Source organism: Dendrobates tinctorius, unplaced genomic scaffold (assembly GCF_039654945.1).
Source record: "Dendrobates tinctorius isolate UK_male_01 unplaced genomic scaffold, ASM3965494v1 ptg000070l, whole genome shotgun sequence".
Taxonomy (NCBI): Eukaryota; Metazoa; Chordata; class Amphibia; order Anura; family Dendrobatidae; genus Dendrobates; species Dendrobates tinctorius.
The window spans coordinates 81,582,929-81,609,494 of NW_027361738.1; the positions used below are offsets into that span (position 1 = coordinate 81,582,929).

The window sequence follows — 26,566 nt, forward strand, 5'->3', positions numbered from 1 at the left end:
AGATAGATTAGCCCAAACGTGAAGGATCAGCCCAACCGCTGACAATTCGGATCACCACCGATCTTATTGATCTGGCAATCTAAAAAATATCCGAACCCGTCACAAATGGAATTTGATAAATTAGCTAGAACTTCACGGATCGCAGTGATTGTAGAAAATCAGGATCCGATCGATCATACTGATCCAGCGGTAGAGAAATACCATGACCCATCGCAACTGGAATTTGATAAATTAGTAAAAAAAAAAAAAAAACTTAAAGAATCATACTGATGGGCAAGAATCCAGATCCCCACCGATCAGGGATGATCTGGAAGAACAGAAATGTCAGAACTCGTCACCAATAAAATTTGATAAATGAGTTAAAACTTCATGGATCGCAGTGATTGCCGATATTCCGGATCCCCCACTGATCATAGTGGCCTGATTATCCAGAAACATTAGAATTTGCTAAATCGGATACAACTACAAGGATCACACCGATCGCTGAGAACCTGGATCTCCACCAATCACAGCGATCCTTGAAGTTTTAGCTAATTTATTGCATTCCATTTGTGACGGGTCCTAATGTTTCAGCATTTTGCTGTGTATACATTCAGTTAAAATTGCAGCTTCAGCATTTAGCATCCACATACTGAATTAGAGATCAGGAATCCGCCACCCAGGGGATGTTGTCTGTGAGGTTTTTCGCCGTCCTGTAATATTCTCTTGTTGATCACTGGTTGTCAGCACTGAGGGTCTCGGGCACAGAACTTCCTGCTTTTCGGGGCACATATGTTCCTGATATTATGGTTACGATCCTTATTATTTTATAAATGTTAACTCTTTTCCAGACTTCCCCTGTGACTTGCAGAACAAGATGAAGAATGTTGTGTGGGTGATAAAACAGATGACTTTAATACACTGAATTGTGTGTAAATCTGGGATATAAATGGGAATGGGGGAGCTTTTATTTGCCTTTTTCTTAAAGAAACACTTCATTGTGCTCATAGAATAGAAATATTAGATAACCGCAAACAAGGTGACATCAGCAGACAACAGCTGTTTTGCGACTTCCTGTAGTCAATGCAATAATCAAAAAATGGCCATACACATGCGATAGCGGACAGCTGTTACGCTCCGCTATACACATTAACACTCAGTTTGATAGAAAGTTCATGTGTTTTCAGTGGGCAGACGGGAGAAAGCCGCTGCCAGAAATTTTAACTGCTCGACTGTTCCTTTCCCGGCGTTTGAATTTCAACTTCTCGACTGTTCCCGCTTGGCATCTGAATTTCAACTTCTCGACTGTTCCCGCTCAACGTTTGAATTTCAACTGCTCGACTGTTCCCGCTTGGTGTCTGAATTTCAACTGCTCGACTGTTCCCGCTCAACATTTGAATTTCAACTGCTTGACTGTTCCCGCTTGGTGTCTGAATTTCAACTGCTCGACTGTTCCCGCTCAACATTTGAATTTCAACTGCTCGACTGGTCCCGCTCGGCGTTTGAATTTCAACTGCTCGACTGTTCCCGCTCAGCGTTTGAATTTCAACTGCTCGACTGTACCCGCTCGGCGTTTCAATTTCAACTGCTCGACTGTTCCCGCTCAGCGTTTGAATTTCAACTGCTCGACTGTTCCCGCTCAGCGTTTGAATTTCAACTGCTCCACTGTTCCCTCGCAGCGCTTGAATTTCAACTGCTCGACTGTTCCCGCTCAGTGTTTGAATTTCAACTGCTTGACTGTTCCTGCTCGGCGTTTTAATTTCAACTGCTCCACTGTTCCCTCGCAGCGCTTGAATTTCAACTGCTCAACTGTTCTCGCTCAGCGTTTGAATTTTGACTGTTCTCTCTCAGCGTTTGAATTTCAACTGCTCAGTTGTTCCCGATCCATAGAAATAGAAATAATTTGACAGACTTATCTAATGTGAATGGGAGCCTTAAAACTTGAACATGAAACATATATTAAGTGTGTCTAAAAGGTTATTACAACTGCTCCACTGCTCCCACTCGGCATTTGAATTTCAACTGCTCCACTGTTCCCACTCGGCATTTGAATTTCAACTGCTCAACTGTTCCCGCTCAGCATTTGAATTTCAACTGCTCCACTGTTCCCGCTCAGCATTTAAATTTTGACTGTTCCCATTTCGCATTTGAATTTCAACTACTTGACTGTTCCTGCTCGGCGTTTGAACTTCAACTGCTCTACTGTTCCAGCTCTGCGTTTGAACTTCTACTGCTCCTGCTCGGCGTTTGAACTTCAACTGCTCTACTGTTCCAGCTCTGCGTTTGAACTTCTACTGCTCCTGCTTGGCGTTTGAACTTCAACTGCTCTACTGTTCCCGCTCAGCGGTTGAACTTCAACTGCTCTACTGTTCCCACTCGGAGTTTGAATTTCAACTGCTCAACTGTTCCCGCTCTGCGTTTGAATTTCAACTGCTCGACTGTTCCCGCTCAGCGTTTGAATTTCAACTGCTCGACTGTTCCCGCTCGGTGCTTGAATTTCAACTGCTCAGTTGTTCCCGATCCATAGAAATAGAAATAATTTGACAGACTTATCTAATGTGAATGGGAGCCTTAAAACTTGAACATGAAACATATAGTAAGTGTGTCTAAAGGGTTATTATACATCAAGACTCGGAGGTATTGATATGCAACACCATATATGATCATAGACTTGGAGGTATATTGATGACATGTACTTCAGTAGAGGACACATTGAAGGGGTTTTCTGAGATGCTACAAAATTGGAAAAAGGGAATATAAAACAAAATAACTTATATTCACCTTTTAAAGAGAATCTGTCACCAAGTTTTTGCTACCTCATCGGAAAGCACGTAGAGTAGGACCCTGATTTCAATGATATATCACTTAGTTTACTGCATGCATCTGTTGTGACAGTTTTTAGATGTAGCAGAGCTCAAAAGCTGATTCCACCTAGACCACAGCTTTCTGTGTACATTGTATATTGCCAGTGAGCTACTTATCAGAGGAGGGGTGTGGTTGAACTAGGCCTGGGCTAATCAAATGCTAAAGAGATCCACTCTAGTGTTATTCTATGTTTCTTCAGCTTCTATGAAGACCTGTGTGTTTTAATGGCGAAAAGCTACAAACTCCGTGTAATGTGCATAGCGTTTAAAGCCTTAAAAAAACCCTTTAAGGATGACTTCTCACCAGGTGAAAAGAGGCTCTTTTTTTGTTATTTTATTCTCACGACTCCCCTGAGGATTCAGTTTTTTTCTTTTTTTAAATACGTCATACGGTTTCAGAGATACAAGCCTTTTTATTTAGTGCGTCTAATTTACTAATTTTTATGGGGTTTACTAGGTGGGCGTGGCTGATAGGATTCTTTGTGGGCATGGCTTTAGGCTGTTCTGTATTCTTCCCTGTAAGACACGCCCCCTTGATAAAAAAAACCCCTGTAATGATAGAAAATCAGCCCATATCTCTGGAACCGTATGGCGGATTTTAAAAAAAGAAAAAACAGAAGACTCAGGAGAGCAGAGGGAACAAAATAAGAGCAAAAATTGGTCACTTTTGATCCAGTGACATGTCCTCTTTAAACGGTGACTTAAAAAGAATTGTCTTAGAAGAAACTGAACATGAAAAAACACACACACAAACACACACATATATATATATAAATTTTATAATGTGTAGATTTCCATAGCTAGTACGCTTTAAACCTAATTAGGCCTGATGTCATAAAAGACCTGTAAAAGGCGTCCCAGCGTTTGTCAAAATACATAACTCATACTTTCCTTTCCCTGATGTATAATGACCTTACAGGTCTCTTGAAAATCAATATAACTGCGCAGTCGAGTTTTACAGACGGCCATTTGTAGCGCAAGCATCCACAATACGGCTGCAGCAGCAGCAGCGAGTGCAAATACCTTCATGGAAAACACCTGCATAAATAATACCGCCATATAATTTAATAATGTCGTTTGTCAAAGTCCTTAATCTTCTGCAGTGTGTTGGAAAATTCAAGGCAGAATCGTCCAAATACTCAATGCGGTGCCCAAAGGGTGCAATAACCTCAACTCTACCGTAAAAAAACGCAAATATCGATGCACAATGATTTTCACAGGTTTGTAGAATTTTCAGATAAGCGATCGATCATGCGCAGCCCCTTGTGTAATGGAAGAGGGACCCACAGCAACCTATGAAGATATATATATATATATATATATATATATATATATATATATATATATATATATAGAGTTGGTGATATCAACTTCCTATTTGTGACACATTAGTATATGGGAGGGAGAAAACTTTTCAAGATGGGTGGTGACCATGGCGGCCATTTTGAAGTCGGCCCACCCAAGTGTATCCATATAAATGATCCACCCTGTATATGTATATATATATATATATATATATTTATATATATATATAATATAATTTGCTCCCGAACAGGAATAAACACTGTTCTTCCGCTCGGACGTGATTGTGAAGACTGCAGCAGATTGACAGCTCATGATTGTCTGCAGCGGTCACATAACATTGCTTGTATGATTAGACCAGAGGGGGACACTGCACTGGGAGCAGAATAGTAGTTCTGGTCCAGCCAGTAACATAGTTTGTTTTTTATGCAGCACCCTGGACTGGACAATCCCTTTAAAGAGGGGCTGGCTAATTTACAATTTACATATACCATTTGCAAATGTAAAAACAGGCAACATACTAAAAAAAACTATATATTTTTTTTATTAACGATGTAAACTCTGATGCTGCATTATGCTGCAGTAATCTGGTACAGGCAGCAATCTGTCTGCCGGCAGCCACCACTAGAGGGAGCGCAGTGCACACTTATTTTCACATGGAGACTCTTCTGCTCCCCCTAGTGGTGACTGCTGGCAGACACAATTTCATCAATCAAATCTATACAATAAACACAGCTCCGACTCCCTATAATAGAATATTAATCAGAACCGTCTTTTTAAGTTAAATATTCATGGGGGAACATTTACTAGAAGATTTGAGAGGCTGAAAACAAAGATATACGGAGAAAGAAAAAGAAAGAATTGTAATGACTTGTACGATAGACTGAAATTGTGAAGGAAAAAAAGAACACAGACATGATAATCCAATAAAATGATAGCGAATGAATACGGCAGCAATAAAGGGATAAATGTATGGATAAAATAAATTTTGCAGCCAGATATAGGAAACCGCCATAGGAGGAAGCGAAGGAACCTCAATACAGGCAGCGGCTTAACATATACAAATACTGCATGAGAAAACAAGTATAACGTTATTATTAATATTACCATCGCTATATAAAAATGAAATAAACACAGGGATAACATGCCCCTAGCACTGCCACTAGGGGGAGCCTGCTGCCTATGTATTTCTACTGCTCCAGCTGACTTCATTAGAACTTGTATGCTAACAGCTCCCTCTTGTGGTGACAAATGGCAGCAAGAATTTGTTTTTAATTCCATAGCTGTTAAAAGATTTAGAAATCTGATTGTTTTAAAGATGCATCATGAATAGAAATAACTCATCATTATTAAATGAATAAGGTGAATAAGACAGAGACAAAAATGGGAGGAGAGTGTTATTGGCTCATTAGGTAAAGAAATCGCACATTTAATCGTAATCCATTCTGCATTTCGCCGATCCATAGAGAGAGTGGAGTTTTTCAGGCCAGACAGAGGATCTGCTCATACATAGCAGGCGTAGATTCGCTTTTCTGGCGCATGGACAGGAATATACCTCAATAAATTAGTTATTTTTTACTCCACTGTAACCTAGCAGTACTTCTCCTCCACCATGATTATCAGGGGGCCCATGTTACTGGCTATATGGGCAAGACTAAAGAGCTTTATAAGGATCTCAGGAACAAGATCATAGACCTGCACAAAGCTGGAATGGGCTACAAAACCATAAGTAAGACGCTGGGTGAGAAGAAGACAACTGTTGGTGCAATAGTAAGAAAATGGAAGAAATGCAAAATGACTGTCAGTCGATATCGATCTGGGGCACCATGCAAAATCTCACTTGATCATGAGGAAGGTGAGAGATCAGCCTAAAACTACCTGGTGGGAAAATGTTAATGATCTCAAGGCAGCTGGGACCACAGTCACCAAAAAAAACCATTGGTAACACATTACGCCGTAAAGGTTTAAAATCCTGCAGTGCCCACAAGGTCCCCCTGCTCAAGAAGGCACATGTGCAGGCCCGTCTGAAGATTGCCAATGAACACCTGGATGATTCTGTGAGTGACTGTGAGAAGGTGCTGTGGTCAGATGAGACAAAAATTGAGTTCTCTGGCATTAATTCACCATGTTTGGAGGAAAAGAAATGCTGCCTATGACCCAAAGAACGCCATCCCCACTGTCAAGCATGGAGGAGGAAACATGTTTTGGGGGTGTTTCTCTGCTAAGGCCACAGGACTACTTCACAGCATCAATGGGAGAATGTATGGAGCCATGTACTGTAAAATCCTGAGTGACAACCTCCTTCACTCCACCAGGACATTAAAAATGGGTCGTGGCTGAGTCTTCCAGCAAGACAATGACCCAAAACATACAGACAAGGCAACAAAGGAGTGGCTCAAAAAGAAGCAAATTAAGGTCATGGAGTGGCCTAGCCAGTCTCCAGACCTTAATCCCATAGAAACCTTATGGAGGGAGTTGAAGCTCCGAGTTGTCAAGTGACAGCCTCAAAATCTTAATGATTTAGAGATGATCTGCAAAGAGGAGTGGACCAAAATTCCTCCTGACATGTGCGCAAACCTCATCATCAACTACAGAGAACGTCTGACTGCTGGGCTTGCCAACAAGGGTTTTACCACCAAGGATTAAGTCTTGTTTGCCAGAGGTATCAAATATTTATTTCTCACTGCAAAATGCAAATTTATATAATTTATACAATGTGATTTTCTGGATTTTATTTTTGATATTCTATCTCTCAATGTTAAAATTAACCTATCCTTAAAATTATATACTGCTCATACACTGTATGTATACACACACATACACATTGGCTTTTGAAAGTATTCACACCTCTTGGCTTTTTACCCATTTTATTACATTACAACCTATGTGAAAATATTTTTGTTACTTGTGTGTGATTTTTTTTCCCCCCCTGAGCTGAACCCCTAACTACGCCTCTGGGCAACACAGACCAAACACCACCATGAAGACTGATTAGATCTCCAGACAAGTCAGGGTCAAAGCTGCTGAGAAGTAGCAGTCAGGAATGGGTTATAAAAAAGAAAAATATCCCAATCTCAGAACCATCAAATCCATTATCATCAAATGGAAAGAACATGGTACCACAATAAACCTGAGAAGAGAGTGACGCCCACCAAAACTCTCAGCCCAGGCAAGGAGGGCATTAATCAGAGAGGCAGCACAGAGACCAGCGGTAACACTGAAGGCACTGCAGAGATCCCAAGCAGAGACTGGAGTATATGTTCATACGGCCACAATAAGCTGTACACTCCATAGAGGTGGCCTTTATGGAAGAATGGGCAGAAAAAAGCCTTTACTTTCATACAAAAATTTTAAGGCTCATTTTGAGTTTGCCAAAAGAAATGTGGGAGACTCCCCAAATGCATGGACAAAGGTTTTATGGTCAGATGAGACCAAAATTAAACTTTTTGCCCAAGGTAAATGCCATGTCTGACACCAAACCAACACAGTCCATCACCCCAAGAACACCATCCCCACAGTGAAACATGGTGGTGGTAGCATCATGCTGTGGGGATGTTTTTCAACAACAGGGACAGGGAAAAATGGTCCAAGTCATGGGGAAGATGGATGGTGTGAAATACAGGGATATTCTTGAGGAAAACCTGTTTCAGTCTGTCAGTGATTTGAGACTGGGACGGAGGTTCACCTTCCAACAAGATAATGACCCAAATCATACTGCTAAAGCAACACTCGAGTGGTTTAAGGGGAAACGTGTAAATGGTCTGGAATGGCTCAGTCAGAGCACAGACCTTAAACCAATGGAGTAGCTGTTGTCAGACTTGAGGTTTGCTGATCACCAGAGGAAACCATCTAATTTGAAGGAGATGGAGCAGTTTTGACTTCAAAAATGGACAAAAATCCAAGTGGCAAAATATGGAAAGATTATAGAGACTTATCCAAAGTGACTTGCAGCTGTAATTCCCACAAAAGGAGGCTCTACAAAGTACTGACTGTAGGGGGTGAATACTTATGCACATTGAAGTTTTCAGTTATTTTGTCCTATTAGTTGTTTGCGTCACAATAAAAAGATAACCAAGTGTTCACAGTTGTAGGGATGTCCTTTACATGAACTGATGCAAAACCTCAAAAAAAAAGAGAAATTCCAGGTTGTGAGGTAGCAAAAGACACAAAATGTACTTTTGCAAGCCACTGTATACAAATACTTGTATGGAGCGAGGCCGCACCCACTAGACGGCCGTGTCACTAGTTGGGGCTCAGTCTCAGCGCAATACAACTGTATGGAGAGCAAGGCTGCATCCACTGGCTGAAGGCAGGTATAACTCATACGTACCATCCGATCCCGGGTGAGACATCGGCGAATACCCACAGCACACAGGCGTGCGCTGAGGGGGATTCATAATTCTGCAGTCACACAGCGTGACTGCAGACTTATCATCTTGGACCAGACAACCCCTTTAACAAAATGCAAAATAAATGACCAAAACAGAAACCTAAATCACATCAATATTTGCTGTGACTTCCCATTACCTTCATAACATCATCAGTCCTTTTAGGTACTTGCTCATAGTTTTTGAAGGAGCTTGACAGAAAGTTGTTCCAAACATTTTGGAGAACTGACCCCAGATCTTCTGTGTAGGAGGCTTGTGCAGATCCTTCTGTCTCTTCATGTGATCCCAAACAGACTGGATGATGTGAGATTAGGGCTCCGGTGGGGGGCCGGATCACCTCTTCCTTGTTGTTCTTTATGTTGAAGATAGATCTTAATGACATTGGTTGAATGTTTGGGGTCATTGTCCTGCAGCAGAATCAATTTGGAGCCAGTCAGACACTTCCCTGATTGCTAAGTATCTGCTTGTATTTCTGATCATTGGGGCCCGTAGATGTAGTGGTCAGTCAAAAAAAAAAACAACTTAGTGCAGCATGCTTTTTCTGTTATACTTTCCATTGAAGTAGGAAGATGTACAGCAGTGCCATCAGCTCAGAGCGGACAGCAACCAACAAGACCTAGCTACACCCATCTAATGTTAGGAGAAGTCTGGTCAGAAGTGGTCTGCACGGACAAATTGCAGCCAAAAACCAGACCTTCTACATGGAAGGACTACTAAGAGACTCAATTAAGCAGGAAACTATAGGAACTGGGGTGCAGAAAATTGGCATCAGGTGATCTGGAATGATGACCGGAAATGTGAAATATATGGCTGAAACAGAAGGCAGTTTGCTTGCCGAAGATCTGAAGAGCGGCACAATAACGAGGGTCTGCAGGAACATTGAAGTATGAGATTGAAGCTGCATTTCAGCAAATCGAGTTGGAAATTTGGTCATATTTAATGGCACCTTCAAAGCTGAGAAATCCAGGCAGATACTTACCAACCATGTAATACCATCGGGGAGGCGTCTGATTGGCTCCAAATTAATTCTGCAGTAGCAGATCTGTGGTCAGACCTCCAGGATGTTTAGAACAACCTCCCTGCCTATATTAGTCATTGATTATCAATCAAGAATGTTCCCACTATATCTAAATGCTTAATTATCGGCATCTTTCACTATAGATTTCTGGACCTAGCATAACAGAAAGATTGTGAACATTTTCTGAAAGAATTGACCAGTTTCAAGGAAATGCATAGCCAATATTCACAAATCATCTACATAGAAGACTAAATATCATGTTAACAAAAAAGTAGAATAAGAAAAAAACAACAAAAAAACTTGATTTATACGGATCACTGAAATATGAGCTTAATGCTGCTGCAGAAATTCATAATATGAACCTCAGCTGCTGCAGAACCTCATAAATAAATACCTCAGCTGCCACAGAACTTATAGTTTTAGACTTTTATATGATCACAAAACACTAATGTTCTTAGAATTTCCTGTAGGATGTATACTCAAGTATATAAATGTGTGTGTGTGTGTGTGTGTGTGTGTGTGTGTGTGTGTGTGTGTGTGTGTGTGTGTGTGTGTTTGTATGTATACAATTCAAAGAAGCTTTATTGGCAGGACCAAATAAACATGAGTTATGGGAAAAAATAAAATAAACATATGTATTTATGTGTATATCTCTCTCTCTCTCTGTATATATATATATATATATATATACTGTGTGTATATACAGTATATATATATATATATATATATATACACACAGAGTATATATATATTTTTTTTTTTTCCTCCTCCTCGACTGATTATTTGATCCTACCAATAAAGCTTCTATGAATTGAATATATATATATATATATTTAGACACACTTATACATTTACATATTTTATTACTTTGGCTGATATGAATCAGATCTGCCACACGTCCATGATGACAGGAGAGCTGTTTCGCACTCTGACTAAGCAGATGTTCGACATTATGAAATGAGAAACCAGCAAAAAAAAAACAGTAAGATAAAGAAGTCATCACTGTAATTTCGGGACATTCCCTCCATGAAATCCCCGGTATAGTCACCTCCCTGAGTCATGATCCTTCACAGATTTCTGGTTCTCCCCCAGCTTCTCCTACTTCACAATGGCAAATCTCATACCAGAACTGTGAAAGAAGGGCGACAACCCTGGTGAGACATGTTGCAGTGCCCATATAGGTTGTCACCCAACTTTCCCAGAAACTGACAACTAAGCCATTGAAGGAAATGTTTAATAACTTGATGTGAAATTTGGCAGCTGGAAAAAGAAAGTCCAAGAGGTTCTACAGCTGCTGAAACAAAACAGTGAATGCCCACGCTGCATTTTACCGGCACGATCATGTTTTTTCGCGCTCTGAGACGAGTACGTCGTGAATTCCGACAGAAGAAGTGACCCGTTCTCACCTGACCACATTAGGATGCTCGAAGGTCTCTAGGTGTCGCAGCACCGCCACCTCACGGATGGTGGACAGTGGCATCCCCTCTTCTCCAGTCTGTACTCGTACCCGCTTCAGGGCAACAAAGCGCCCTCCGTTCTTCAGGTCCCGAGCTTTGAACACCTTGCCGTATGCCCCCTCCCCGATCTCCGCCACACACTCATACTGTTGATCTGCCAGGCCGTCCTTCTCCATCGTCATCATCACCCTCGGAGGGGGAGGGAGGTCCAGGGATGAGATAGGAGATCAAGATTTACACTTTCCTCTTTTCTTTCGTGTAATCCAGATATGGACGGAGGACTGCGATGGTCAGAAGAAGCTGGAGCTGCCCAAGACAGCTGCAGACAGAGCCGCGCACAGCTGGACGGAGAGATGCAGGAAGCAGCACATCGATAGCACCAGCCCAAGGAGATCACATTATCTGGAGGGAAGACACAGCGAAACGCGTGTGAACCTAGTTACCGTGCAATAACCAGCAAAAATTACAATAAAAAAAAAATTAGCTTGTACTAATCCCTTAATGACCTTTTTGTTTTTCTTTCTCAATTTTTTTGTTGTAGTAATTTTTTTTTTCTTTAAGTTTTCTGTCGACATAGCCGTGTGAGGTCTTACATTTTTTTAGAGGGTTAGTTGTAGTTTTTTATGTTCACAATTCACTTTACCATATGATCTACTGTAAAACTGGATCCAAAAATCCAGATGAGGTGAAAAAGGGGGAAAACTTCAATTCTGCCGGTGTGTTTTGAGTTTTGTTTTTATGGAGTTCATTTGGCGATACAATTCATCCAGTCACTACGCTTATGGCGATACCCAACTTATAGGGGAGGGGTTTTTTGTATTTTAAAGACAAAAATAAAAAATCAGCAATTTAAAAAAAAAAATTCTTAGTTTGTGTTGCATGTTTTTTTTTTTCCCGTCAATGAAGCTGTGTAATGGCTTATTTGTGTGTGGCGAGATGGCATTTTTATTGATACCATTTTAGGGCACATGTCGTTTTGATGGCTTATTATTGCATTTTTTTAAAAACGTGTGGCAGACTGAAAACAGCAATTCTGACATTACAAAGGTTTTTTCGTGGTTTCACCTACGGTTTACACTAATTTTATATTGTGATAGGTCGGACTTTTATACAATTGATTATACCAAATTTGTTTCCATAGTATCATATCCAGGATTCTTCCAGCAGCTTGTCTACATACCCTCCCCCTCTGCCCAAAATCAGGGGGGCTGGGCATCTTCAATCAACCAAGCGTGAAACCCATCCCATCAAGGCTTGACCAAGCCGATATCACATAGCTGGTGGGGCTTCCTTTCCCTTGCTTGGTAAACTTTATGGTGGCCATCACAAACCCTTTGCAACACTTCATAGGGTCCTTGCCACTTGGCGAGGAATTTGTTCCCCATGATGGGCACCAAAACCTGCACCCAATCTCCAGGTTTAAATTCTTTCACCCGAGACAACGGACTATTCGCCCTGGATCGTATCTTGAGGTGGCGGTCATTTGCCTGACCCGACCCCTTGGTCCATTGACATAACCAGTCAATGGACCAGTCAATAACCTCGCCAAACACTTAACCCGAACGCCAGTTCTGGAGCACAACATTAAACACCCTCACTCCCCCCTGCCACTCCCCCACCTCCTCCAAGTATTTTTTTACCGAAGTTGGGTGGTCACAAGTTTTCCCCTGGACATCTCCAACTCAGGTATATTGGCTTTAGTGGATGCTTCCTCTTTCTTTTTGCCAAAAAGTATCAACAATGGAAGCTAATTGGCAGTGGAGTTTCTTCTGTTGTGACCTTGTTATCCGCTAAGTTACCACTTTCCCCCCCAAATCCCAAAACAGAGGAAAATCACGACTGATAATTATGGGATAAAACAAGTCTTTGACCACTCGTACTTTGTGGGATCCACAGTCTGTCAATATCGACCCGGATCACAGAAAAGTTCTTGGCGTCTCCATGAATACACCTGACGCCCACCAGCTTCCCAGAGGGACTGGTAGATGTGGAAGTGTGGACCCTACAAGGGTCAACAAACTCCCCTAAGACACCGTTCACAGTCATCAGTCATTCCTGATGCCCCTCACCAAGATGAGGAACGTCGATGCAGGCAGGGTGGGCGAAGCAGGAGCAACGTCGTTGATGTAGACATAATCCTCCATCATTGTATACACAACGACCGACCATAAGACCCTTCTATCATAAACGGGAACTCCCATCTCATACATTTATGGCATATTGACACAAAATGCCATAAATGTCTGGTAGATGCAGCCATCTTGAGAACAGGACGATGCGCTTTTCATTCAAGCAGTGGTCGGAACTCCCATACAAATAGATAAGAATTCTGACTAACCCTCCTGCAGATCTCAATTACTGGGTGACGCATCTACCATACATCTTTGGCAACTCCTTTAAATTATAAATAGTTATAAAATGAATTAATTCAAATAAAATTAATTAAATTGGTAATATTAAATGATAAACCAAATGAATCCAGTCCCGTTGCGCCATCTCTCTAGCCAAACATCCATATAGAACAGAAGAAAGCTCTTCTTCATAAAGGTTGGAATTGTCACTCTAGACCATAAATCACCCCAAGTGATGAAAAAAACTAAATTTTTCAGCCAATTTCCTTACAAATGAAAAATAACTAGATCTGCCCGAATCATAATTTGCTTTTTGTTTTTTACTTCCTTTTCTTTTTCTAATATTCTTTGACTTTTTTTGCGTCAAATGCTTCATATATTTTAGATTTTAACCTTTTTTTTCTACTTTTTTTTTTTTGCACAAAAAGTCACACGTTCAGCTAATATGTCGCAAGATTTGCGCAGAATTTACACACATAATGCACATCATTCCAGGAGGAGGAGGGGGGGGGAGGGGACACATGTGCAAAACTTTTGCGACTTAAAAAGTTGCCCTTAATGAAATCGACTAAAAACATCTGGAAACCCCAAACCCCGACCACAAAGGCAAAACATAAAAAAAACAAATAAACAGGAGAACACACAAAATAGACTTGTAAAAAAGGCAACAACTAAAAAGAAGAAAATGGCTGAAATGAAAAACAGGCGAAAAAAAACACTAAAAAAAAACAGAGACAAAAAGGTGCAAATAAAATAATGAAAATCGGGTCTTAGGATTTCGTTTTCTTTTGTTTTAGACGGTGAATATAAAAGAACTTGTTCAACTGCGCCAGCACCCGGGACGCCGGTAATTGGGGGCTCACGCGAGGGTTCCAGCGATGCAACCAACTTTAACCCTCAAAATCCTTAACGAAATGACGCATTTCACAGTATGGTGGCTTTCTGTGCAGGCTCGATCACTCCTGCTCTCTGCAGATGTTACCGCGTGCCTGGACCTTTAAATACAAGCACGTTTTTCAAGCATGAGGTCCCATTAACCCTTCACCGTCACCTTTCCCTGATCGGCAAAGTTATTATTGTTTTTTTTTTCTTCACCAGGGTCGGTCTTTTATAAATGCATTCAGTCACATAAATAAATCATGAGGATTTCTCAATTTATACGCGTTTCCCAACTTATAGGCGTCTGTCCACCTATAGGCTACCTTATAAAACTATATATGGCCGAGAGGACACAGCTACTGCTTCCATTGGGTTCAGGGATACATCTGACATATGCCGGGGAGTTGTTCTGCAGTGTGCAGCATTATCTCGTCTACGGGATCGAAACGCGTCACATTATTCCGTCAGAATTTTCTTCAATGCCTCGATTAAAAATAAAAAAGGGTCTCACTGGGAATAAACTGCTGCCAGCTTTTGCAGTTAGAATATTCAGGGCTTGTTCACACGTGAAGGTTTCTTAAAGCAAATATTAAAAAAAAAAATGCCGCGTTTCACTAACAGAGTTGTTTTTTCCCCATTTTTTTTAAACGACAGTATGTCAATTGTTTCGCCGTTACTAATCAAAGTTTTTCCGCCGTAAGATGAAAGAAGTTAAAAAAACTATAAAAAAAGGGCTGAATGTCTGTTTTTAAAAAAACAAACAAAAAAACAACAAAATCGTCTGAATGTGACTGATGGAAATGAGCGCTTATTACGCAGCACTGCTCCGGACTCGCCTGCAGTAATGGGTACACATATGGGCACACGTATGGGTACATGTATGGGCACACGTATGGGTACATGTATGGGCACACGTATGGGTACATGTATGGGCACACGTATGGGTACATGTATGGGCACACGTATGGGTACATGTATGGGCACACGTATGGGTACATGTATGGGCACACGTATGGGTACACATATGGGTACACGTATGGGCACATGTATGGGCACATATATGGGCACATGTATGGGCACATATATGGGCACACACACGTATGGGTACACATATGGTCACACGTATGGACACACGTATAGGCACACGTATGGGCACACGTATGGGTACATGTATGGGCACATGTATGGGTACACGTATGGGTACATGTATGGGCACACGTATGGGCACACGTATGGGTACACGTATGGGCACATGTATGGGCACACGTATGGGTACACATATGGTCACACGTATGGGCACATGTATGGGCACATATATGGGCACACACACGTATGGGTACACATATGGTCACACGTATGGACACACGTATGGACACACGTATAGGCACACGTATGGGCACACGTATGGGTACATGTATGGGTACATGTATGGGCACACGTATGGGCACATGTATGGGCACATGTATGGGTACACATATGGTCACACGTATGGACACACGTATAGGCACACATATGGGTACATGTATAGGTACAAGTATGGGCTGAGGGAGCTGTGTGCAGAGCACTATGTGGTCATAAAGGGCTCCAGAGCACATGGCTTCCCCACAATGCGAGCTGAGTGCATAGGGTGGCAGAGCATTTACCTGCAGCAGGCAGAGCAGCGCCGGGCATCCGAGTGTGGGCAGAGCTGCAGGGGAGATCCGTCCCGGTGCTCGGTTACATGGTCCTGGCTGCAGCAGAGCCCCGGCCGGGCCACACAGGTAGCTCCGCTCCGCTCCGCTCCGCCATCCTCAGTGCAGCACAGGGGGCAGGGTCACCAGAGAGCGGGGGCCGCCGAGCTCCGGGCACCAGTGTGCAGCTGTCCCATAGCAGCAGCCGCCGCCGCCTCCTTCCTCTGCTCCTCGGTCTTTTTGTTGCAGCTTTTCCCACGCTGCTCAGTGTGACTTGACCCCACTTCAAAACTTTGACACAGCTTGTACATTTCCGCATTCCACCCCGACTACAAAGCGCCGCCGCCTCCTCTGTGCTGCTCTCCCTGCAGATCCCTGGGGCACCGAGCACAGCGCCGTGTATACTGCCAGTACAGCACCGAGCACAGGGTATACTGCCAGTACAGCACCGAGCACAGGGTATACTGCCAGTACAGCACCGAGCACAGGGTATACTGCCAGTACAGCACCGAGCACAGGGTATACTGCCAGTACAGCACCGAGCACAGGGTATACTGCCAGTACAGCACCGAGCACAGGGTATACTGCCAGTACAGCACCGAGCACAGGGTATACTGCCAGTACAGCACCGAGCACAGGGTATACTGCCAGTACAGCACCGAGCACAGGGTATACTGCCAGTACAGCACCAAGCACAGTGTATACTGCAAGTACAGCACAGAGCACAGCACAGTGTATGTATACTGCAAGTACAGCACCGAGCACAGTGTATACAGCGAGTACAGCACCAAGCATAGGGTATACTTTGAGTACAGCAGCGAGCACAGCGTATACTGCCAGTACAGCACCGAGCGCAGTGTATGTATACTGCGAGTACAGCACCGAAGCACAGCGTATACTGCCAGTACAGCACCGAGCACAGCACAGTGTATGTATACTGCGAGTACAGCACAGAGCACAGTGTATACTGCGAGTACAGCACCGAGCATAGGCTATACTGCAAGTACAGCAGCGAGCACAGTGTATACTGCCAGTACAGCACCAAGCACAGCGTAGACTGCGAGTACAGCACAGAACACAGCGTATACTGCCAGTACAGCACCGAGCACAGCACAGTGTATGTATACTGCAAGTACAGCACCGAGCACAGTGTATACAGCGAGTACAGCACCGAACATAGGGTATACTGCGAGTACAGCAGCGAGCACAGCGTATACTGCCAGTACAGCACCGAGCGCAGTGTATGTATACTGCGAGTACAGCACCGAGCACAGTGTATGTATACTGCGAGTACAGCACCGAGCACAGTGTATGTATACTGCGAGTACAGCACCAAGCACAGTGTATACTGCGAGTACAGCACCGAGCATAGGGTATACTGCGAGTACAGCAGCGAGCACAGCGTATACTGCGAGTACAGCAGCGAGCACAGCGTATACTGCCAGTACAGCACCGAGCACAGCGTATACTGCGAGCACAGCACCGAGCACAACGTATACTGCCAGTACAGCACAGAGTATACTGCGAGTACAGCACCGAACACAGCGTATACTGCGAGTACAGCACCGAGCACAGCGTATACTGCGAGTACAGCACCGGGCACAGCATATACTGCCAGTACAGCACCGAGCACGGCGTATACTCCGAGTATAGCACCGAGCACAGCGTATACTGTGAGTACAGCACCGAGCACAGAGTATAATGCCAGTACAGCACTGAGCACTGTGAGTAGAGCACCGAGCACGGCGTATACTGCGAGTACAGCACCGAGCACAGTGTATACTGTGAGTACAGCACCGAGCACGGCGTATACTGTGAGTACAGCACCGAGCACAGAGTATACTGCCAGTGCAGCACCGAGCACAGTGTATACTGTGATTACAGCACCGAGCACGGCGTATACTGCGAGTACAGCACCGAGCACGGTGTATACTGTGAGTACAGCACCGAGCACAGCGTATACTGTGAGTACAGCACCGAGCACAGAGTATACTGCCAGTGCAGCACCGAGCACAGTGTATACTGTGAGTACAGCACCGAGCACGGCGTATACTGCGAGTACAGCACCGAGCACAGTGTATACTGTGAGTACAGCACCGAGCACAGCGTATACTGTGAGTACAGCACCGAGCACAGAGTTTAATGCCAGTACAGCACTGAGAACAGTGTATACTGCGAGCACAGCACCGAGCACGGCGTATACTGTGAGTACAGCACCGAGCACAGCGTATACTGTGAGTACAGCACGGAGCACAGCGTATACTGTGAGTACAGCACCGAGCACAGCATATACTGTGAGTACACCACCGAGCACGGAGTATACTGCGAGTACAGCACTGAGCACGGCGTATACTGCGAGTATAGCACCGAGCACAGTGTATACTATGAGTACAGCACCGAGCACGGCATATACTGAGAGTACAGCACCGAGCACGGAGTATACTGCGAGTACAGCACCGAGCACGGCATATACTGTGAGTGCAGCACCGAACACGGCGTATACTGCGAGTATAGCACCGAGCACAGCGTATACTACGAGTACAGCACCGAGCACGGCATATACTGCCAGTACAGCACCTAGCACTATACTGCGAGCACAGCACCGAGCACGACGTATACTGTGAGTACAGCACTGATCACGGCGTATACTGCGAGTACAGCACCAAGCACAGCATATACTGCCAGTACAGCACCGAACGCAGCGTATACTGCCATTTCAGCACCAAACACAGCGTATACTGCGAGCACAGCACCAAGCACTATACTACGAGCACAGCACCGAGCACGGTGTATACTGTGAGGACACCACTGAGCACAACATATACTGCGAGTACAGCACCGAGCACAGCGTATACCGTGAGTACAGCACCGAGCACAGCGTATACTGTGAGTACAGCACCAAGCACAGTGCAGTGTTGACTGCAAGTACAGCACCAAGCACATTGTATACTGCCAGTACAGCACCGAGCATAGTGTATACTGTGAGTACAGCACCATGCACAGAGTATACTGCGAGTATAGCACTGAGCACAGTGTATACTGCCAGTACAGCACAGAGCACAGTGTATACTGCCAGTACAGCACTGAGCACAGTGTATACTGCGAGCACAGCACCGAGCATGGAGTATACTGCGAGCACAGCACCAAGCACAGCGTATACTGCGAGTACAGCACTGAGCACAGCGCTGTGTTTACTGCGAGTACAGCACCGAGCACAGAATATACTGCGAGAACAGCACCGAGCGCAGCGTATACTGCAAGTACAGCACCGAGCACAGCATATACTGCCAGTACAGCACCGAACGCAGCGTATACTGTGAGTACAGCACAGAGCACAGTGTATACTGCCAGTTCAGCACCGAGCACGGCGTATACTGCGAGCACAGCACCGAGCACTATACTGCGAGCACAGCACCGAGCACGGCGTATACTGTGAGTGCAGCACCGAGCGTGGCGTATACTGTGAGTACAGCACCGAGCACAGCGTATACTGCGAGTACAGCACCAAGCACAGCGTATACTGCGAGCACAGCACCGAGCACAGTGTGTGCTGCGAGTACAGCACCAAGCACAGCGCTGTGTATACTTCAAGTACAGTACCGAGCACAGCGTATACTGTGAGCACAGCAGCGAGCACAGCGTATACTGCGAGTACAGCACCGAGCACAGTGCTGTGTATACTTCGAGTACAGCACTGAGCACAGCGTATACTGTGAGCACAGCACCGAGCACAGCGTATACTGCGAGTACAGCACCGAGCACAGCGTATACTGCGAGTACAGCACAGAGCACAGCGTATACTGCGAGTACAGCACCAAGCACAGTGCAGCGTATACTGTAAGTACAGAACCGAGCACAGCATATACTGCCAGTACAGCACCGAACGCAGCGTATACTGTGTGTACAGCACAGAGCACAGTGTATACTGCCAGTTCAACACCGAGCACAGCGTATACTGCGAGTACAGCACCGAGCACAGCGTATACTGTGAGTACAGCACCGAGCACAGCGTATACTGAGAGTACAGCAAAGCGCATACTGCGAGTACAGGACCGAGCACAGCGTATACCGTGAGTACAACACTGAGCACAGCGTAACCTGCGAATACAGCATCGAGCACAGCGTATACTGTGAATACAACACTGAGCACATCGTGTACTGTCAGTACAGCACCGAGTACAGTGCTGTGTATACTGCGAGTACAGCACCGAGCATAACGCATACTGCGATTACAGAACTGAGCACAGCGCATACTGCGATTACAGCACTGAGCACAGTGCAGCGTATACTGCAAGTACAGCACCGAGCACAGCATATACTGCCAGTACAGCACCGAACGCAGCGTATACTGAGATTACAGCACAGAGAACAGTGTATACTGCCAGTTCAGCACCAAGCACAGCGTATACTGCGAGTACAGCATCAAGCACAGCGTATACTGTGAGTACAGCACCAAGCGCAGCTTATATTGCGAGTACAGCACCGAGCACAGCATATACTGCGAGTACAGCAAAGTGTATACTGCGAGTACAGCACCGAGCACAGCATATACCATGAGTACAGCACCGAGCACAGCGTATACTTCAAATACAGCATCGAGCACAGCGTATACTGCGAGTACTGCACCGAGCACAGCGTATACTGCAAGTACTGCACCGAGCACAGCGTATACTGCAAGTACTGCACCGAGCAGAGCGTGTACTGTGAGTATAGCACCAAGCACAGCATAAACTGCAAGTACAGCACCGAGCACAGCATATACTGCGAGTACAGCACCGAGCACAGCATATACTGCAAGTACAGCACAGAGCACAGTGCAGTGTATACTGCAGGTACAGCACCGAGCACAGCGTATACTGCGAATACAGCACCGAGCACAGCGTTTACTGCGAGTACAGTACTGAGCACAGCATATACTGCGAGTACAGCACCGAGCACAGCATATACTGCGAGTACAGCACCGAGCACAGCATATACTGCAAGTACAGAACAGAGCACAGTGCAGTGTATACTGCAGGTACAGCACCGAGCACAGCTTATACTGCGAATACAGCACCGAGCACAGCGTATACTGCAAGTACAGTACTGAGCACAGCGTATACTGCGAGTACAGCACCGAGCACAGCATATACTGCGAGTACAGCACCGAGCACAGCATATACTGCAAGTAGAGCACAGTGCAGTGTATACTGCAGGTACAGCACCGACCACAGCGTATACTGCGAATACAGCACCGAGCACAGCGTTTACTGCGAGTACAGCACCAAGCACAGCGTATACTGCGAGTATAACACTGAGCACAGCGTATACTGCGAGTACAACACTGAGCACAGCGTATACTACGAGTACAACACTGAGCACAGCATATACTGTCAGTACTAGTGATGAGCGAGTATACTCATTGCTCGGGTGTCCTCCGAGTATTTTGGCGTGCTTGGAGATTTAGATTTCATCGTCTCAGCTGCATGATTTGCGACTTGTAGACAGGCTGAATGCATGTGGAAATTCCCTAACAAACAGCGCCTCGAGCACAGCGCAGCGTATACTGCAAGTACAGCCCCCTGAGCACAGTGTATACTGCAAGTACAGCACAGAGCACAGCACAGTGTATGTATACGGAAGTACAGCACCGAGCACAGCACAGTGTATGTGTGAAGAACGGGCGGACCGCTGCCACCAAATTGCGACGGACAGCGGACCCTGTGCCACCAATATGTCACGATCCCACCACCGACATGGGTTTGTCAGCGGACAGAGGGACGTGACGCACTGCCGGCACACGGCTATCACAGGCACAGTGGGGGCTTATCTTAGTTATCCCGCCACTGATACCATGTGTCAAAAACACAGCAAGTTAATCTTGCTCTAACAATTTATCGCAGGGGGGTATTTTGGTTGCCCCACCACTGCTAACAACCTTCCAAGAAATGGGGGATTTATTTATATCCCACTTTCTCAGTTCCACTTTGGAACTCACAGCTCTCCGGCACCCCCCTTACCCTCAGGTCAGTCAGGGAACTGCACCTAGGATAATTAGTCGCCGGACGGGCTGCTTGTTGTGCACGGGCAATTAGACTACTGCAGTAAGGGAATTATCAATGCTGTGGCCGCAGCCCCTCATTCAGCATGTAAGACCCGTCTGTACTGCCAGCTAGCCTCGCCAGTCATGCACACCACGCTGCCACCAGCTCCTGGTATATCCACTTAAGTTATAGACTTACTGGAGGGGTTCGAAGCCAGTAGCATCATTATCTAAAAAAGCGCATAGTTCGTTTCTTAGAGCATGGAGACAGAGCTAATAGATTTTATCATTTATTCCCAAAAGAATGCGGGCAGTGATTACATAGATAAAAGTTGTTATAAAGTTGAGACAAACCTCAAATTAGTAGCGATTATCTAAAAAAGTCGCATAGTTCGTTTCTTAGAGCATGGAGTCAAACTGATAATTTTACAATTTATTCCCCAAAGTCGGGCAGTGATTACAAATACAAAAGTTGAAATAAATTGAGACATTATATATGTACAATACAAATATAAAACAAAGTGGATGAAAGAACAGAAAGTAACACTCACATGTGCGTAGTTGGTATTAGACAGACCATGTGGCTGGGGGAGGGGCGCTTAACCAAACGTCCCCACTCATCGGCACGTCTCTCTGGCAGGAGGACTCCAGCTGAACTGACTGGAATTTGGTAGGGAATACCTATAGCCTAGGGTCTGTGACCTCACGAAATGGGCGGTCTGGAGAGGTCCAACCTCCCTCTCTCCAAGTTATGATTTGGCTACAAAACTTAGAATAACTATATCTAAACGAGAAAATGCCATAGGGCATTGTTTTTGATTTACCGAATAGAATCCGAAGGCACCAAGCATGCCATAATTCAGACCCTCCATTTGGGAGCAATCCATATCTCAGATTCTGGAGAGATTAGGATTTTGCAAGAGCCACTGTAGGGAAGCCGGGTCCGCGCAGATCACAGAAATGTTCGTTTCGTTTTTCTGTCATGATCAGAGCCCATGCTAGCCTATTTTAATATCTCTCACAGTTTTATTTCAGACACATGTCCCAGAGGACAAATGACTTCCTTTAGCTGTGCAGGAAGGGGGAGGAGAAGAATTCTACACTGAGGCTTCAAGTTTCACAGAGCTGCACGCAGGAATACGCTGGTGTGTGTGTTGTGGGGGAAGAGAGGGTGGGTTGCAGCTACATGACAGAGTGATTTTCTAGAATGTTCTAGAAACATATCTACAGTACATTACACCTCCCCCTTTTAGAGGGCGCCAAGGAGGCATTACCTGTCGGTAATCGGCCATGCGTACCTCAGCGGGTTTGCCCCGGCGGGACAACCCATCAGCATTTCCATGTTCGCTGCCCTTTTTGTGTTGTACAGTAAAGTCGTACTGTTGAAGGGCAAGGCTCCAGCGGAGCAACTTCCATTGGTTCCGGACACTGTATGCAACCAGCTCAGAGGGTTGTGATCGGTAACCACCGTAAAGTTGCGCCCGTACAGGTAGGACTGCAAACGTTGCAGTGCCCACACCATGGCCAGACACTCCTTCTCGATGGTCAAGTATGACACTTCCCTCGGCAAAAGTTTCCGGCTCATGTACAACATGGGGTGCTCCTGGTTCCCCGAGTCGACCTGGCTGAGCACAGCACCGAGGCAAACTCGCTGGCATCGGTCTGTACCAGAAACGGGCGACTGCTGTCGACTGCTCTCTACACTGGAGAGTTGCACAGGGCTGCTTTCAAAGCTTGGAAGGCCGCCTCACAGTCATCTGTCCAGTTGACTGTTTGGGGTAGCCTCTGCTTGGTGAGGTCAGTCAAGGGTTTTGCAAGGGCGCTATAGTCTTGAACAAACCGCCTATAGTACCCTGCAGTGCCCAAGAAGGACTTCACCTGTTTCTTGGTCCTGGGGGTGGGCCAGGACGCGATTGCGTCCACCTTTTCTGGCTCCGGACTCATGGAACCCCCGCCTACCCGATGCCCCAGGTAGTGGGTCCTCGCTCATGCCCATCCGGCACTTTCCCGGCTTGATAGTCAGGCCTGCCTGGTGAAGACGCTTGAGCACCTCCTGGAGGTGCTGAAGGTGTTCCTCCCAGGTGGAACTGAAGATGGCAATGTCGTCCAAGTACGCCACCGTGTACTCCTCCAGTCCCCGAAGCAGGTGGTTGACCATCCGCTGGAAAGTGGCAGGGGCATTTTTCATGCCGAAGGGCAAGACTGTGGACTCGTACAGCCCAAAGGGGGTGATAAAGGTGGATTTCTCCTGCGCCTCAGGGCTCAGGGGATCTACCAGTATCCCCGACTCAAATCCATGATGGATATGTACCTTGCTTTCGCCAACCGCTCAAGCAGATCCTCGATGCGCGGCATCGAGTGGGCATCAGAGGTTGTGATGGCGTTGAGCCCCCTGTAGTCCACGCAGAACTGGGTGGTTCGATCCTTTTTAGGCACAAGGACTACAGGTGAGGCCCACGTGCTTTTTGACCGTCAAATCACCCCCAGCCTAAACATCTCATTGATCTCTTGTCGCACGACTTGTTGCACCTCCTCAGAGATCCGATAAGGTGTTCGCCGTAGTGGGGAGTGATTCCCGGTGTCCACCCCATGAACCGCTAACTCCGTCCTCCCAGGTCGGTTGGTGAACACGGCCCGGAAGGGTTCCAGGGTTTCCACCAACTGCGACCGCTGAGAAAAGGTTAGCAAACCACTTATCTCCATGTCCTCAATGGACCCATTGACTTTGGCTTGGGCCAGCATGTCCAGGAGGGGATCTTCCTCCCCATCCTCGGGCAGATTGCAGACCGGTAGAACGCAAGCTTCACGTTCGTGGTGCGCCTTCAGCATGTTGACGTGAAAGGCCTTGCGCCTATCCCGAGCATGGTCAAGCGTGACCACGTAGGTGACCGGTTGAGCTGTTGGTGGACGACGTATGGGCCTTCCCAGGCTGCCTGAAGCTTATCCGTTGGTACGGAGACCAGCACCCACACCTTTTGACCCACCTGGTAGGTCCGCTCCCGGGCGTTCTGGTCGTACTAGTGATTTTGGTCAGCCTGAGCCTGCGTCATGTTGTCATGCACCAACTGCGTCAAGGTCTACATCTTGTCACGGAAGCGCATGACATAATCCACGATGGACACTTCTGTGGGGTTTGGCTCTTCTTCCTAGGATTCTCTTTTCAACCCAAGGAGTCCCCGGACTCGCCTGCCATACAGGAGCTCGAAGGGGGAGAACCCGGTCGAGGCCTGCGGAACTTCTCTGTAAGCGAACAGCAGGTGTGGGAGGTACCGCTCCCAGTCACGCCCTTGGGTCTCAACCAGCATGCGGAGCATCTGTTTGAGGGTACCGTTGAAGCGTTCACACAATCCATTAGTCTGTGGGTGATACGCACTCGATACCAGGTGCTTCACCTGCATTTTCTTACAGAGAGCCTCCATTATTCGAGACATGAATTCGGTCCCTTGATCGGTAAGCATCTCCCTGGTAAATCCTACCCTTGAAAAGATGGTCACCAGTGCGTCAGCCACCTTATCTGCCTTGGTTGAAGACAGAGCTACTGCCTCTGGTTGCCGGGTAGCGTAGTCTACCACGGTGAGAATGTATCGCTTTCCAGTGCTGCTGGGGACGGCCAGCGGGCCTACAATGTCCACCGCGATTCTCTGGAAAGGCTCCTATATCACCGGCAAAGGAATAAGGGGAGCCTTAAGAGCAGACCCCGCCTTACCCTCCTTTTGACAGGTGTCACAGGAGCGGCAGTATTGTGTTACATCTGTCCCCATCTTGGGGACAATAGAAGTATTGAGACAGCCGTGCCTTTGTTTTGCTGATCCCCAAGTGTCCAGCCAGTGGAATCTCATGGGCAATCCGCAACAACTCAGTTCTAAACTGTAGGCGGACGACTAGCTTTCTTTCCCTCAACCACTCCATTTGGGAATCTCCGGGTACTGTCTCCCGGTACAACCTTCCTCGTTCCCAGAACACCCTCTCCTTATCAGGCTCGGAGGTGGGCGTCTCGGCGAGGTGTCTCAATTTCTCCAGGCTGGCATCTGAGTGCAGAGCAGCCTGGGACTCCTTGCTGGAGGCTGCCAGAAGTGACGTCAGGGACCCTTCCTTACTGGGACCCTCTGGAACCGGCTCTGGGGTCACCTCTGGTTCAGTCTCTCCTGTAGCAGAAGACGGTCCAGAAGACAGGGCGCTACCTGCGATCTGGGCACTCTGACTGCGTGTGACAGCTGCTACGTATGCTGTCTCCCTGGGGATTTCTACAGACCCACCAATCGGCGCTGCTATGGTCCCTACCTCCCCATCCACCCCCAACACTCCAGGAGCAGTGCTACTTATGGGCCAGTTGCCTTCCTCGGTGGCACTGGTCAGTTGCATGGCATTACCTTCCTCATGGTCCCCATGCACTTCCCTATTTCCCTGAGCACCGTTGCTTGCTCCTGCCAGGGGTTCCTCAGCCGTCTCACTCCGCAGAGTGACGGGGCTGAGCACTTCGGTACCTGTGGACACATCTACCTTTTCAAAGAAATGGTTAACAGGTTCAGTCGGCACAGATACATCATCATCATCATTATCATCATTCCTAGGAAAAGAATGGTTATCAGATTGCTTTGGTACATTCACATCAGCATCATTCCTGGGGAAAGAATGG

The 26,566-nt window shown here is 46.1% G+C and overlaps 1 protein-coding gene across 1 annotated transcript in view; it reads right to left on the reverse strand.

Annotated features, from left to right (window-relative positions):
* CDK6 (cyclin dependent kinase 6) overlaps positions 1 to 16,204 on the reverse strand; it is a 173,244-nt gene extending 157,040 nt beyond the window's left edge. The window contains exons 1-2 of the mRNA XM_073582010.1: positions 15,882 to 16,204; positions 10,958 to 11,410 (exon numbers count right to left, since the gene is read on the reverse strand). Of these exons, the coding sequence (XP_073438111.1) occupies positions 10,958 to 11,193 (236 nt within the window). The 5' untranslated portion in view covers positions 11,194 to 11,410; positions 15,882 to 16,204. The remainder of the gene's footprint in view (positions 1 to 10,957; positions 11,411 to 15,881) is intronic.
* Between the last annotated feature and the right edge of the window lie 10,362 nt (positions 16,205 to 26,566).